Source organism: Corapipo altera, unplaced genomic scaffold (genome assembly GCF_003945725.1).
Source record: "Corapipo altera isolate COAL_440 unplaced genomic scaffold, ASM394572v1 0, whole genome shotgun sequence".
Lineage (NCBI taxonomy): Eukaryota > Metazoa > Chordata > Aves > Passeriformes > Pipridae > Corapipo > Corapipo altera.
In genome coordinates, this window is record NW_020884872.1 from 26349468 (window position 1) to 26363659 (window position 14192).

Genomic DNA, 14192 nt, shown 5'->3' on the forward strand with positions numbered 1-14192 from the left:
TGTTACATCCTCTTTACCCATTCCACTCTGACAGGTTTTATTTGGAATCAAGACTTTAGCAACCACCACTTCAGGCACAAAATACCTTAAATCTCTGGTATAAGCAGCTCCTACCAGACTGTCCCAGCAGCCATGCTGGCAGCCCCAAGGGCCTCATTCTGTGCACATCACTTGGTGCAAGTTTTCATGCACAGGTTTAACCCAAGGGGGCTACACAAACGCATAAATATTGCCCAAATATCAAGTGCATTATACACGCAAAACACTTTCATCATCCTGAGCTTTAATACTCTGTTCAGCCATAAAATTGTCCTTTCTGCTGGAAGAACACGACAGATGAATTTACTCACTAATGACCTTAGAATGAAAAGATACTCAATGAACTGTGGATTATATATACCCAATCCTCTATCAAGAACACAAGGGAAGCTTCAGTAAACGGTAAGTCTAAAGGCAATATAAATACAAGTGACTTATACTGAGCATACTTTAATTCAGCTCAGCTGATTCTGGGATGAAGAGCAGGGAAGAGACAACAAGTGGGGCCTTCGGCAAGTCCCCTATTTATGTTTGTCACTGGTGGTGACCAGAGGCAGAAGTCAACTAAGACAACACAGCAAAACAAACACTAGAGTCACAAAAGCAGAGCAACAACAGGAGGTACTCAGCCCAGTGCTGGTATCAGAAAGAGACTAATTAACAGAAGAAACACTACAAAGGCTGAATTAGTCACACAGGGACCATATCAGGTCACTATTTCAGGCACAAGGCTTATTAGTCTAAGCAGTGCAGTCTGAGCCACTGTCAATAGAAGAGAAGCTTTGTTCTGCTCTTGGCTTTCCCCCTCCAAGATCTTGAACCCCTTGCAGATTCACAACCTCTCATCACTCAGGTAACACCCCTGAGGTGCACTGGTTCTTAATTAATTTAAGCAAGCAGATTTCCAACACAAGCATACTCACTCTGCACTGAGTAATTAGCCAGCAGTTTTAACTGTAAGGATACATATCAAAATAAATCCGATATGCCCCCACCCCTATCTTGTGTAGCTCTGCAGAAACAGTAACTTCTTTCTGAAGGAATCAAAAGCAACCACACAAATGCTCCCAGATTCCTCTTAAATGTGTGCTTTTTCTCCCTATATCTCTTCAGAACAGTACTCTCTTTGTCTCCCATCCAGACCTGAAGAGCAAGAGGTTGAAGCAGTCAAACCCCATGATTTATTTCCCAAGCTAACTTATCTTGAACAAGAGCCTCAGGGCTCCGGAATGATTTTTCCAAAAGAACAGCTAAATCCCTCCCTCAGTGTCTCCTCTCTCCCAAAAGCCAGAATTAGTCTGATGGAGATTCAGCAAGTACTTTTATTTTGACATAGCAATTAATAAAAAGCAGCAGCATCTGCCTACACAGCCCTCAGGAGTCTGACAAGATCCTCCAAAACAAATACTGGAAATAGCCTGGCTGAAAACTCGGAAATCTTTCAGAACCAAGCGAGTTCAGATTCAACTTACAGGTTTTGAGTTTAACTTTCCTTGCAGATTAACCAATCCTACACTCAGGAGAAATTTTAACCATTTAAAGAGGAGGAGACATTATAATGAGGGCCCCCTCCCCAGCCTTGCAGAGTAGGCTGCACATCAGTATGATCACAAGGGAAGGACACGGACAAGCGAAGTGTTTGTTATCTTCTGGACTTCAAACAAGTGATGGGACATAACTGCTGAGAGCAGGAACTTGCAAGGCTAGAAACAGTGGACCTCTATTGCAATGCATCTCCTTCCAAGCTAACTGCATTTTCAGAACCAGTTTCTTCAATAAAGACTACTAATTTTAGAACAGCTTTACTAATTTCTTTTTAGTTTTGCCATCACACCAACAAGAGCACAGTGTAGGTATCAGCTACTCTTTAGTAAATAGGGCTTGTTCCTAACTCAGTCTTTTGTTTTCCTGATGGGATTAGAAACTGAGAAAGACCTGTACCAATTTTTAAATCCCTGTTCCAAGCTTTCAGGCACACAAGGGCCTGACTTTGTAGCCTTCTATTCCACATACTCTCACTTCACAAACCTTTCTCATTTCTTTTTCAGTACATGCCCATCGCCTTAACATGCTCTGAAGGAGGAAAGTCCTACCTCAGCAGTCCTTTTTCCACAAGAAACACAAGGCTCTCTCTTACTGCACAGCTTTTATACAGCCTCTACCACTAACACATAGACTAACCAATCCCTCCTCAGGACACTTTCCTCAGGATGCTTCCACAGCTCTTAGCACAGAAGAGAAACACAGAAAATATAAAGTCAAGTAGACACATAAATAGTGCAATGGATTTGAACCTTCAGGCATACTCTCCCCTCACCAAAAACTTGCTTGTTCCTGCTCATGGGAGCAAGAACACCAAGAAAACAAAAGCCAGAAGGATCCCGTTAGGTATTTTTCCACTTACATACAGCTTCAAACCAGTCTCATTTCAATGTATCTATTTTTGCATCTCTTCTAAACGTGTGTTTTGGCAATGGGCATTTTCAGGAGGAGACAGGGAAGAAGAGAAACAAAAATTACTGTGTAGATCAAGTGGAATGAAAGCAAATAAGGAAGAGGATCCTTACTTCAAACATGATGAATAGGAGCTTCTTCCTCTATAAAGGGTTCAAAAATTGTTCACATTTACATGTTTTACTAAATTCCAGTGATGTACTTGCAACTTTAATTCCATAACTTCAGATATCTACTGAAATCATCACAAATAATATTAACAGAGAGGGAAAGACTTCATAAAAAAATGTCAGTGTAAAAACATTTCTTTACTTTCAGGCTGTGTTGCAAAATCTCATGCTTGTTTCTCAGTACTTAGAATTTGCTAAAGCAGTTTTGTTTTTGTTTTGGCACCAGTAGTTCAGTGGATGAAGTGAAAGAGTTGCATGATGAATAATAATGAAACCCCTCAAACCAGAATTCTTTGTGTATGGATTTTTTTTTTCTAAACTGCTTTTGTGATTGAAAGTAAGGACTATTAACATGCCACAGACAACTCCACATCCTCTGACTATTTTAAAAGGTTTAGAAATACTGGATTCATCCTGCTGCATGAACTGAACACCAGAGTTCACATCGCCATGTGAGCGGGAAGCAAAATCAGTCTGTACAAAGGAACACACTTGTTTGTTTCTACTACTAAGCTTTTTCTACTACTTGGTTAATACTTTTTATGCTATGCTTTGCAGTGTATGTAAAAGGACTGGGGTGGGGCAGAGAAGAGAAGGTTTATTGAAAGCAGATACAGCAAGCCAAATAAAATCTGAATGCACTTCAGTCTCCTATTAGACACAGAACTAGAAGACAACAGACAAATGACAGGCTCTGTAAGAGTCAAAGTTGGCAGATGTCATGGTAGCTTCCTTAAACAATTTATTAAAAATAACTAATATTATATTTGAAGCCCAGATTTGGCAGAGGACATGCAGCAGAAAGTATATGGCAGAGGAGGTCACATGTACATCCAAACATATCACTTATGCCCACTGTTAAAGAGTGCTGGCTGCTTCCAGACACCCACCAAGCCTAAGCAATTTTTTTCTCATTCACTGGGCAGAGGCACCCAGATGAACAGTGCTGTGTTACAGCCACAACCAGCCCTACTACACGGCAAAAAAAATAAAGTAGTGTATTATTTTCTCAATCCTATGCTCAGAAGAGACAAACACACACATGAGCTATAGTTATCAACCTCACTTGACAGTTGCTGGTTTGGCTCAATGAGGCTTACACGGATTAAGATGAATTGAAGCAGCAGCCATTTGGCCCCTGGTCACCTCCCAAAATATTCTGTAAGACGACACACACAAACAGCAGAAGTCACATTACAGCTGCATTGACTTTTTTTTCCCTCATCACTCAAACCAGACTACAACACCAACAATTGTTACTCACATGGGTGGCTTTTCGTGTGGATAAACGCTCTCATTCATAAACCCTGCCTTGAGTCTCAAGGTTTACTTCATTCTCCTCCTTCCATTAAGTCTTGCTTCCCTTACTGGCACCCTTCCCAGCTATATTACTTCTCTATACAACCACAGAATCCTTGGCTTAATTAATATCCCTGACCAGGTTGAAGCTGTACCCATACCCATCTTAAATCTTTACCTTAAAGGTTTGAGTTGATTCAGAACTGAAGTTTATAGTTAGAAATTCAAGCCACAATTAGCTGCAGTCGAGTGCAGAAGCTGGCAGACCCCAGGAACAGCAGGAGAGAAGCTGCAGAACATGCTACATCATCCACCTCAAGGCCTCTTTGCTTAGGTCCACTGGTCTGGGGAAAGCTGTTATTTCAAGGAGGTGAGCTGGCAATGTAAGAATGTAGAAGCAGCTAATGGAGCTAACTCAGATGCAACAGCTAATTTTGGCAACGCTCCAACTAAGGGAAACAACTTTGTGTTTAAAATTTGAGAAGTGGCCTGCATCCAAGATGTTATCTGAGCATGAGAAGTTATGCAGCCACGAACTCCAAACACAGGGGAAAAAAGGGTTTAAGCAAGCCTAGAATTAGAAAATAACAACATTAAATATGGCAGTAAAATTACTTAGAGAAAGTTCTGAGAGCTACTGGTTGAATTGTTACCCAATCTAATTCTAAAACAGAGCAACCACTTGTTAAACAGAACACAGCTTTAACTGTGAATTTACAGCACATTTCACAATACACTCACAAGCACACTGCAGACTTAAAGTTCTCACTGTTACGTTCACTGGAGACTAGCACAAAAAAAAAAAAAAAAAAGACTGGGGGTGGGGAAAGTGTCTCTGGCTTCATTTACTGTTTCATTCAGGCTTTGATCACTATGTTTAGCACGTGAAAAATTCCTCAGTGAAATAGTGGTGAACTCAATAATCACAGACTCAAGATGCTTGGCTCATCTCTCAAAAGCACACACTGTCAGCCATTTGATTCTCAGCATACGACAGTTTTTGCCTTTATTCATATCCTTGAAACAAATTTAGAGATGTCACATTCCTTCCATTCTTCACCTATGATTTGAGAAGCTGCCTTGATTTCCTGTTGCAGCTGACACTGCCCTTTAAGTGAATGGACACATTTGATGCAAACAGCAAAGGCAAAGTCAGCCTTAACACCAACAGGCCACGAAAATTCATCCCTAGGAAAGATCTGCAGCTAGGAAACACTCCTGGATGGTGGAGCCTGAAGTGGGAGAAGCTACTAATGGGGGAAGATAAGTAATTGATTCAGCCAAGGAAATTAATAGGCAAAATTACTGTCAGGCTGTCTACTTGCAGCTCAGAACTATAGAAAAGTTGTAGATCTGTGCATTAAAACAAACACAGTGATTAGCACATGTTCCTTAGGACATAAAATACAAGAGTCCCTTCACGTACATCTTTGCTAGGTTATATGGAATGGATCCAACTCTACTCAGTGCCTTTGTGGATGATGGTAATATAAATATTGAATGACAAATAAAAAATAGAGAAGCATATTAAATCCTGGCTCTGACCTCTCCCTCATATCTTATGACTTGCATGTGACCTTTTTAGAATTAAATGAAAGCTAATGCCAAGGAGTTTACGAAAACAGTGCTGCTTGAAGATTTCAAGATTCTCTTCTTGAGAACCTGGACTGCTTGCTCCGACCAAGCCACACGTTCACTATGCTTGTCCAAAGATCCCCAGAGAAGAGGGATGACTCGGAAGTGCCCTATATAAACAGTACTTTCGTGTTGCTCTGTGGTTTCATAGAAAGGCCTGCCCATGTGGTATCTGGCTGACTTATTTCAGTCAGACACTACCAAGTTATCATGGCAGCCCTCAAAATCCTCCAGCACAAGGCAGCAGTGCCTTCCAATTCAACAGCAGCTAACAGAGGCTGGCTGACAGGAATGACTTGAGTTCCACATTGTAATTTATGAGTCCCACCTGATTGCTGAATAAAGGAGGTAAGATTCACCATGCTGGCTGCTCTCAGTTTTTGAGATGCAAACTTAGATAAAGGGCATCAGGCTTACAGAGATTCTCTTCAGAGTACTGGTAAGGGCACTCCACTGGACAACAGGATGTGCTAGTTCAATTCTTTTGAGTTCTGAATGATTCATGCATTGCTGAGTTAAAAGGTTACTGCTCTCAACTGTCTTCTCATGCCTCTGCCACAGTCTAATAAAAAAAGAAAATCTGTTGCAGAAGATTGGGACAGAGCTCAAGGAGGCAACTTCTTACACTGTCCCAGTAAAAAACACAGCAGATGATGTGAAGGCTCAGTCACAGATATTCCAAGCAAGCCAGAACTGGACATTCATCCAAGTCCCTCCGGGAAGGAGAGATAACTGCTTCCTTTTTCCCATTTGCCAGTTCTGTTTAAGCTTTACACCAGGAGAAGGCCTGTGTGGAAAAAATATACATTTCTGGAATGCTTAGTAGAAGACTAATGAAACTCAACTGTGTAAAGACAAAAGTAAGAAAAAAAAAAAGGTTAGCACTCCTTGAATTCCCTAATACACAAGACAGTGTTTCAGTGTGACTTTAATTACAAGCCTTTTCATGCAGATGAAAAAATTATTTTATGCAGAAATGCTGCAAAAGATAGGCTTCTTCAGAACAAATCTGAATGAGAAGACATTGTTCCAGAACCAATATGAAACACTTTGTAATTCAGATTTTCACAAAAAGCATCTTATTGTCCATAGACTGTATGAAAATAATTTTTTGAGCTTATTGAAAGATGGAGGAGTTATCAGAATGACTAAAAATACAGGCAATTCTTAAAAACTTTACAGCAAACCAGCCCTGTGGCAGCCACAAAGTGATAGGAAGTAGAAAATAGGCAAGAACAACATATCAGAGCCAGTTGTTCTCCCCTTCAAACTGTAAGGAAGAACTATGTCAAGCTGTATCCCCCACTTCAATGCCAGCCACAAGGATGTTCAGGCAGGGTTCAATTATTTTAGTCAAGTGTTGGGAACAGGGATGTGAAGCTGGGCCAAACATCTCATATCACAGCAGTGATACCCCAGAAAAAGGGACTTAGCACATGATTCACTATTACATTGGCAAACGCCTGGCAAAGAAGCACCATGAGAGCAGGTATTTCTCTGCTGCATACGAATAACACTGGCCTTAGGGCACATAAACCTCACCTGCCCAGTAATTCACTCAATGGGTTAAATCAATTTGCAAACAAGCATTAAAAAATATAACAGTGTAACTGGCTCCTCAACTATGTGCTCATCTCAGAATCTTACAAAAAACAATAGGCAAATGCAGTAGGGTCTGAAATCATTAGAAAAACATCTTCTGGAAGTCTATGTATGCACTTATTTTCATAGATATAAGCACAGTCATGAAACATAAAGTAGCTGTTTGAGTGTGCCTTACTAGGTAAGAGCTATTCCTATCCACATACCGGGAAGACACCCCAGGCATATCTGGGATTTTTGTCTGCTTTTCTTTTATGCAACAGAAAAACAGACAGAGAAACACACGGCTAAATGCAAAATTGAGTTTAAATCAGTATCTACAAGTGGATATTCGGAGACTTAAGAAGTGAGTTTTCCAAAAATAGTATTTGAAAATAGAAGTTTGCACAGGGGGAAAGCTAACTCCCACTAAACACTGGATTCACCAGGAGAAGAAAGAATGACCAAGAAGATGATCTTTAGTCAACCCTTAGATCAAAGAAAATAGGTCCATAATGGGATTTTGAGAGGTCATCTGGTCCACCACCATTTCAAAGCTGGAAGATCCCCATTATTTAGTTAGAAGTGATTATATAGAACCTATTAAAAGCCATCATTGACAAATACAGAAAAACCAAAGAAACCTACTCCAGCACTTCAGGATCTTTAACAACAGAAAGATTTTTCTTCACAATAAACCTTAACCTCAACTTCCTTCCCCACTGAAATTCAAGTTCATTATTACTTGTAATATCCATACTGGACAGACAGATCAGTTCCCTCACCCTTTTTTTTGGTGGGGGGGTTGTTTGTCTTTTTTGTTTTGTTTAATTTTTTTATTTACATACTCAGCCCTCTTCTCCACACTAAACAATTTCAATCTTTTAACTTTTCCTCATCACTTATGTTTTCCAGGCCTCTGATGATTGTGCTGCTCTCCTCTGAATTCACCTCAATTAACAAAAAGAACTTAGCTCCCCAGGAAACCAGAAACCTTCCAGTTCCGCAGAACCTCAGTGTACCTCTCCAGCTTTATAATGATATCTAAAAACAGATGGAATTTTTCCCACTGAAGGAATGACAATTGTTGCTTATTTCTCCTACCAAGAGTTTATTTTTTCAACAGAAAAATGCTTGGATTAGTTCAAGGAAATGAAATCAACTATTCTCACACATCCTCACTTCCCAACCTCCATTTCCTTGTGAAGCACTAAAGATCATCCAGAAAAAGGCCACACAGGAATGAATTTATGAGTTACGAAACCACCTTTAGAGAACAACTGGTTCAAGAACAATAGAATTAGGGATACTACACACCAGCTATGGGGTGAGGAAGAAGGCATACTTTTTGTTAATACAGTATCCTACAAATAGGAAAGTGTTAGCAACACCAGTCAAAACCACTGTTTAGCCAATTTAAATTCCTCAAGATACAAAAAATCTTCCTTACAGACCCCAGTGCACCATATCAGAATGTAAGATGAGGGATAAAGGCCTAAAGATGACAAAAATTTATGTGAAAGAACAATTAAAGAAACTTAGGAAAATAAAGCCCACTCACATTCTTGAATGTGTCAGGTACTTCTGAGGGCTTGGCAATGAGGTCTAGAGCTACTTCCTGAAGTAAATTATTTGCAATAACAAGACAAATAGCAAATTCCTAACTTATTACTCAAATTGGAAAGAGTGAGAGTTATCTCTTAAGAGAAAAGTTATAAACTTGATTGTTCCCTGGTGTTACTTTTCCCTCCATTCAGAAAAAAGCCTTGCTTACCAGAATACATATATTTCTAAATATATATTAAAATTATATACTTAAATATTAATTTTAAATACTTTTTAAATTTTTTTTATGTATAGGGATTTCCAGGAAAAAGTGTTTTAATTTTTACTACATGCTTCTCATTCTGTTTCATTCAACATTTGACTTCTGCAATCTCACAGGAAGTGTCCAAGATAATCAGACAAGCATCTTATGTTCAAAACGTCTCCTTTCAGTTGCAGCCTCATGACAGGAAAAAAATAAAAACCCCAACTCCCTCCATTAGGATAGACAGACCAATGCAAAATTCTAAGCACAGACAGATGCAAAATAGACTTCAGTGCTCCTTCTAAGTTGAGATTTCAGAAGCTTAGGGAAGTTCAAAACAAATATTGCAGAAAGAAAGGAGCACTGGTTGTACATTGTTAGGAAAAGAATTAATATGGGTTGCCTTGGTGAAGACAGTTTCCCTTCAATACAGATAGGAATCATGACGTTACTAGTTCTACCACTAGTGTTCTTAAAAGTGGAAAAAGAATCATATTCATCCTCTCGTCCCCTCAAGGAAGTATCTTTGGAACATTACACAAACATAGTAAACAGAGAATAAGAAGAGTTAACAGAACATTTATACATGTATTTGTTACCATAATGACTTCTCCACTATTTTGGTCCTGAAAACCTCCTCCTGGTCCAGGTTTACGGTACAGTAGCAATCCCGCATCTTGTTTGGCCCCGGATATGTGGGAAGATTTTTAGCTTCGCCTAAAGACAAGAAAGAAAAAAGCCAGAAAGATTACATATTGAAAAGTTATCCATACATTAGTCATCTGTCACCTAACACAGTGTCAGCAACATGGTTAAAGGGAAGTATTATGTTGTATTTTCCTTCTGAAATGTGAAGTCCCCATTAAACTTTGTAGCAGTACTCTGTTTCCAAGGCAGCAGCTCCTGACAGTCACTGCGCTTAGAGCTCAGTAGTAGCCAGCAACAACTCAACCATCTGTTGCATCCAATTTATTCATATGTATTTGGATACATACTTCTTCCTTCCATGCTTGTGTTGCCATAAGGTACCAGGAACACCATACAACATGGTAATCAAGCTTTTATATGTAGCCCACTGATTTTATCCTAACGACATGACCAGAACACAGCAAACGAGGAGTGACCCCCTATCTCCACCACTCTCCACAGACGGGGAGATGGAAAACAGTCACTTTAGTTACAGTCAACAGCCTTAAATCACAAGCTGGACCCCAAAGCACTCTGATGGGGTAACTAGCACTTGTGAAGCTGCCTAAGGTCCTTGTACAAAGGTACCATGCAAGTCATGAATATTCTTCATAATAAACATTTATTTCAAAATTGCAGCAAGAACTAAGTATGTATCCTGTATTTAACAACAACAAAACAGATAGGATTAAGGAACTAAGGGTAACCAAGAGAATACAAAACACAAGAGTATGAAACAAGAATAAACCCACTGTTTTTCTCCTCTACATATCCATTAATAATCAAAGCTGAGCACTAAATTTCTTTGGCTGACTGATAAAACCAAAACTCTCAAGACAGGAAACTGGGTAATGCCCCTCATAGTTTTGCTAAAGGACCTTACCACTATGTGCACAAGTGATTTAATTCTAAAGACCAAACTCAGAACTAAATGTAAGTCTAGAATGCATGTAGTCTTATTTACCATCATTCTCACAGTACCCGGAGATTATTAGCACATACTTTGAGAACCAGATCACTCTCTCCTGGTAAAAATACAAGAAATACAACTAAACCTAAAAATGCACAGACCAAGGGAACACAGGCTTGTTTGCCAGTACAGAAGGAAAATCTAAATGACGGTAACAAATGTATCTTTTTATTGGATGTCTGCAGCTCAGCTTAAGTGCACTTTACTAGACACATGCTTTCCCAGTCTCCAGCTCTCAAATAGCTTTATACTATTAACAGAATTACCTTGCTTTTTTCAACCCTATCTTCAGTAAAGACATACTTTTTCCTTTCTGCAGATTTGTTCAATAGCAATCTGATGCATGTAAATACTGAAGATCTACAGCAAGGAAAGACTCAGCCAACCTGCATCCTCAGCCTTCAAAGGAAAAGCACAAAGTGACACAGGACTCCATGTCTTCCTGCCTGTGATCTCTTTCTAGCACTCTGTTCACACACTTTTGCTAACCAACTCATGACATGCCCTTGGAAACATCACACATCCACACTTCTCACAAATGGCTTGTATATGAGTGACCGTACATGCACACATTTTCTAAAGCTAACCATGGAGCATACAGAAAGAGGTCCTGGAAAGGGTCTTGAAACTATTGCTTCAGACAGTAATGCCTCACTTCAGAGTTCTTCTAAATAAGTTTCTTCTCTCAGCTTAGCTGATACAAATTGATAGCATTCTTCCCACTTCCTTCAGAGTCGTGAGACACTGCATTAAAAAAAGCCATCTCCACTGTAATTCAAAGGTGTGACAGGAACATCTGTTGGCACGCCCAGTGTGGCTTTCAACTAAGCTGCAGTGTTAGCAATAGTTTAACTGCAGCAGCTCTAGACAAAAATATACTGAGGATTATCGATGGCTTGCTCAGTCTGCACTGAAATCTATCCTGCCATAGCAAACCTTAAAGTTTTATTCTTCTTAGCCTGAGTTCAGGCAAATTACAAATCAAATGCACTGCTCTCACACAGACTGAGGTCTCAAGGTTTGTCTCCTCTCCCCAAGCAATCAAATTTCTCTTAACTTTTTCTCACATTAAAGTCACATGAAACTACCCTCTTTTCTGGATAACTGGGTAAAGTTCCCCAAAGAGAAAGAGTGTCAACAGGAAGCATTTCAATAACAGAACAATAAGGAAGTCTTCCTCTGGGGCTGGCACACTATCCTCACAGTTCTTCCAAGAAACAGGGACAAAACTTTTCAAGCTCAAAATTACACCAAAAAAATAACATCTTCCCTTTTTCTGCACTCTTCCACTTCCTACTTCAAGACGAATGCACACACATGAAAACAAATACGGATTTTGTTATCTTGATTTCCAGTTTTTTGATGTGCACAATATTCACTTAAGTGCTTAAAGGTAATATTTAGTTATGTCAGAGCACTCTGTAAGAACAGTATTTTGAAAACCCAATTTTCCTCTTTGTTAAAAGATTTAGAGTAGAAAAGCCCACAATATTGAAACCTAAATGTAGTGACAGAAGACACCATTTAGCACCACCAGAAAAAGACTGACTGCACAGTCTGTACAGGAAATTAAAGTTCACCACCATCACAGTGTTACAAAGTGGGGCACAGAGGGAAGATAGAGGGGAAGGACACTTTACAGTAATTTCTTTCTTCAAACTAGAACAAGACCCTGAGAAATCACTGAGAACAAGGGATTAATTGACCAACCCAATATATTAATCATGTTACTGACTTGAGTAGTAGCTTACACCAAAAAAAAAAAAAAAATACTGTTTCTTCCCAACACTGGCAGTCAATGGCTGTTTAGATTCCTCCAGCACCAAGCAGTTGAGAAAGAAAAATCTGTCAAGCTTTCAAGCATAGCTAAAGACTCAACTCTCCAGCCAGACATTTTATGTCAACAAATGTGCTCTGTTAGAGCTTCAGTTGCTCTATAGATTCCTCCAAGACAAAAAAGTTCCCTCTGTGGCACTGTTTTGCCATCTACAGTGAAGTTTAACTTGATCTGTATTTTTTTGGTTCTGCTACTACTGAAATGAAAAAAAAGAAAGCCCAGAATACATGATACAGTCATGCATTATTTCCATTTTCTCAACAACTAGAGCTGATGAGCTCAGTTATTCTGAGCAAGAATTTAATCACTTAACCTATCTGTGTAGAAGAGACATCTTCAACAATTGCATTTTCAAAAGCCAAGTCCGCTTTTCCCCCCACATCTCCATACTCCAGGCGAAGTACCTGTATGCTAGAGAACTTTAAAAGGGTTTGCAGATGAAAGGTCAATACATTCGCTTTTAAAACCTTCAGTTTTCCACTTCCACTAAGAAAAAACAGAATGTTTCTTAAGATGTCTAAGACCCTGACAATTTAGAATACACAAGCACTTTGTTTTGGAGCATAAGGTTTCATTTGGAGACACAGTAGCAGAATAATCTGTTCGAGCTTGCAATAGCTTTTCTCTCTGTCCCTGTACTTCTAATATACATGGGTCCTAATTTAATTGTGTGATGAACTCAATTTAGCACTAAGTACTTAAATCTAGCAAAGCTCATTTCAGCTACGGAAAAGTTAACATCAGGTATTTTGGACAAGTCTTAAAAAATAGACTATACAATTCTGAATACATCACTGGCTTGCTATCTTCTCCCCATAAATATTGGGTTACTACAACTCAAAAATAGACTACCATGGCAGCACAGACAGCTTAGCTAGAGCTAGGCACAGCGAATGCAACAAGCTGGAAAAAGAGGAAGGAAAAACCTCAAAATCATATTCATCTTCCTTGTTCTTTCCAATGTTGCATATTCCTGCCTTGCTAAAACACTGGCAATAAAAGGGAAGCAAGAAAAAAGTGCTCTCCTGCATATGTGGCAGGGAAGGGCACTGCTTAGATGCCTGGGAGCATAACTGGTAAGAAGGAAAAAAACTCTGAAGATGCTTTTAGGAATAAGCCAATATGCATACATCTCCTTAAGGTTCTGCCACTTAAAATTTTTTGAAGCTTCTAGTATTTTTAATTGAATTTAGATACTTGCCATTGTGCCAGCTTTGCTTTTGACATATTTCCCCAAACGCAACTTTCTGAAAAGCAGAGAATGCATGACAGGTATTATTTCTACCTTTTAGAACAAAATTTCCTGCTCTTGTGCTGCTAAGTATTGGGTCACCAGCAGACATCTGCCAATCTGAATGCATTAACAAAGACTTTGTAGTGCATCAACCAATTTAGCTTCCTGTTTCCTAGCAGCAACATATTTGATTTTATCAAGATGCCACGAGAGAACCTTTTCCCAAACTATTTCAGAAAACAAACAAGTAAACAAAAACCTACCTCCAAAAAATAAATCCAGTAAAAGCAGCTGAGCTTTCAGCACCACAGTATTTGACTTCAGGGAGAATACTGATAGACTTGAGTAGAAACAAAATACTTAAAATCTGAAAAGGGTTTCGTATGCAAACCAACAACAATCCACTCTGTTTCTGCCCTATTGAGGAAAATGTTCTCCAAAGAAGCTTGTAGGGAAGCATGTCAGGAACAAAAACA

At 39.2% G+C, this 14192-nt stretch overlaps 1 protein-coding gene across 2 annotated transcripts in view; it reads right to left on the reverse strand.

Annotated features, from left to right (window-relative positions):
- The window catches only part of RASA3 (RAS p21 protein activator 3), a 126042-nt gene that overhangs the window by 78137 nt on the left and 33713 nt on the right, over nt 1-14192 (reverse strand). For both annotated transcript variants that reach the window (XM_027640523.1, XM_027640533.1), the window contains exon 2: nt 9588-9705. In XM_027640523.1, the coding sequence (XP_027496324.1) occupies nt 9588-9705 (118 nt within the window). The remainder of the gene's footprint in view (nt 1-9587; nt 9706-14192) is intronic.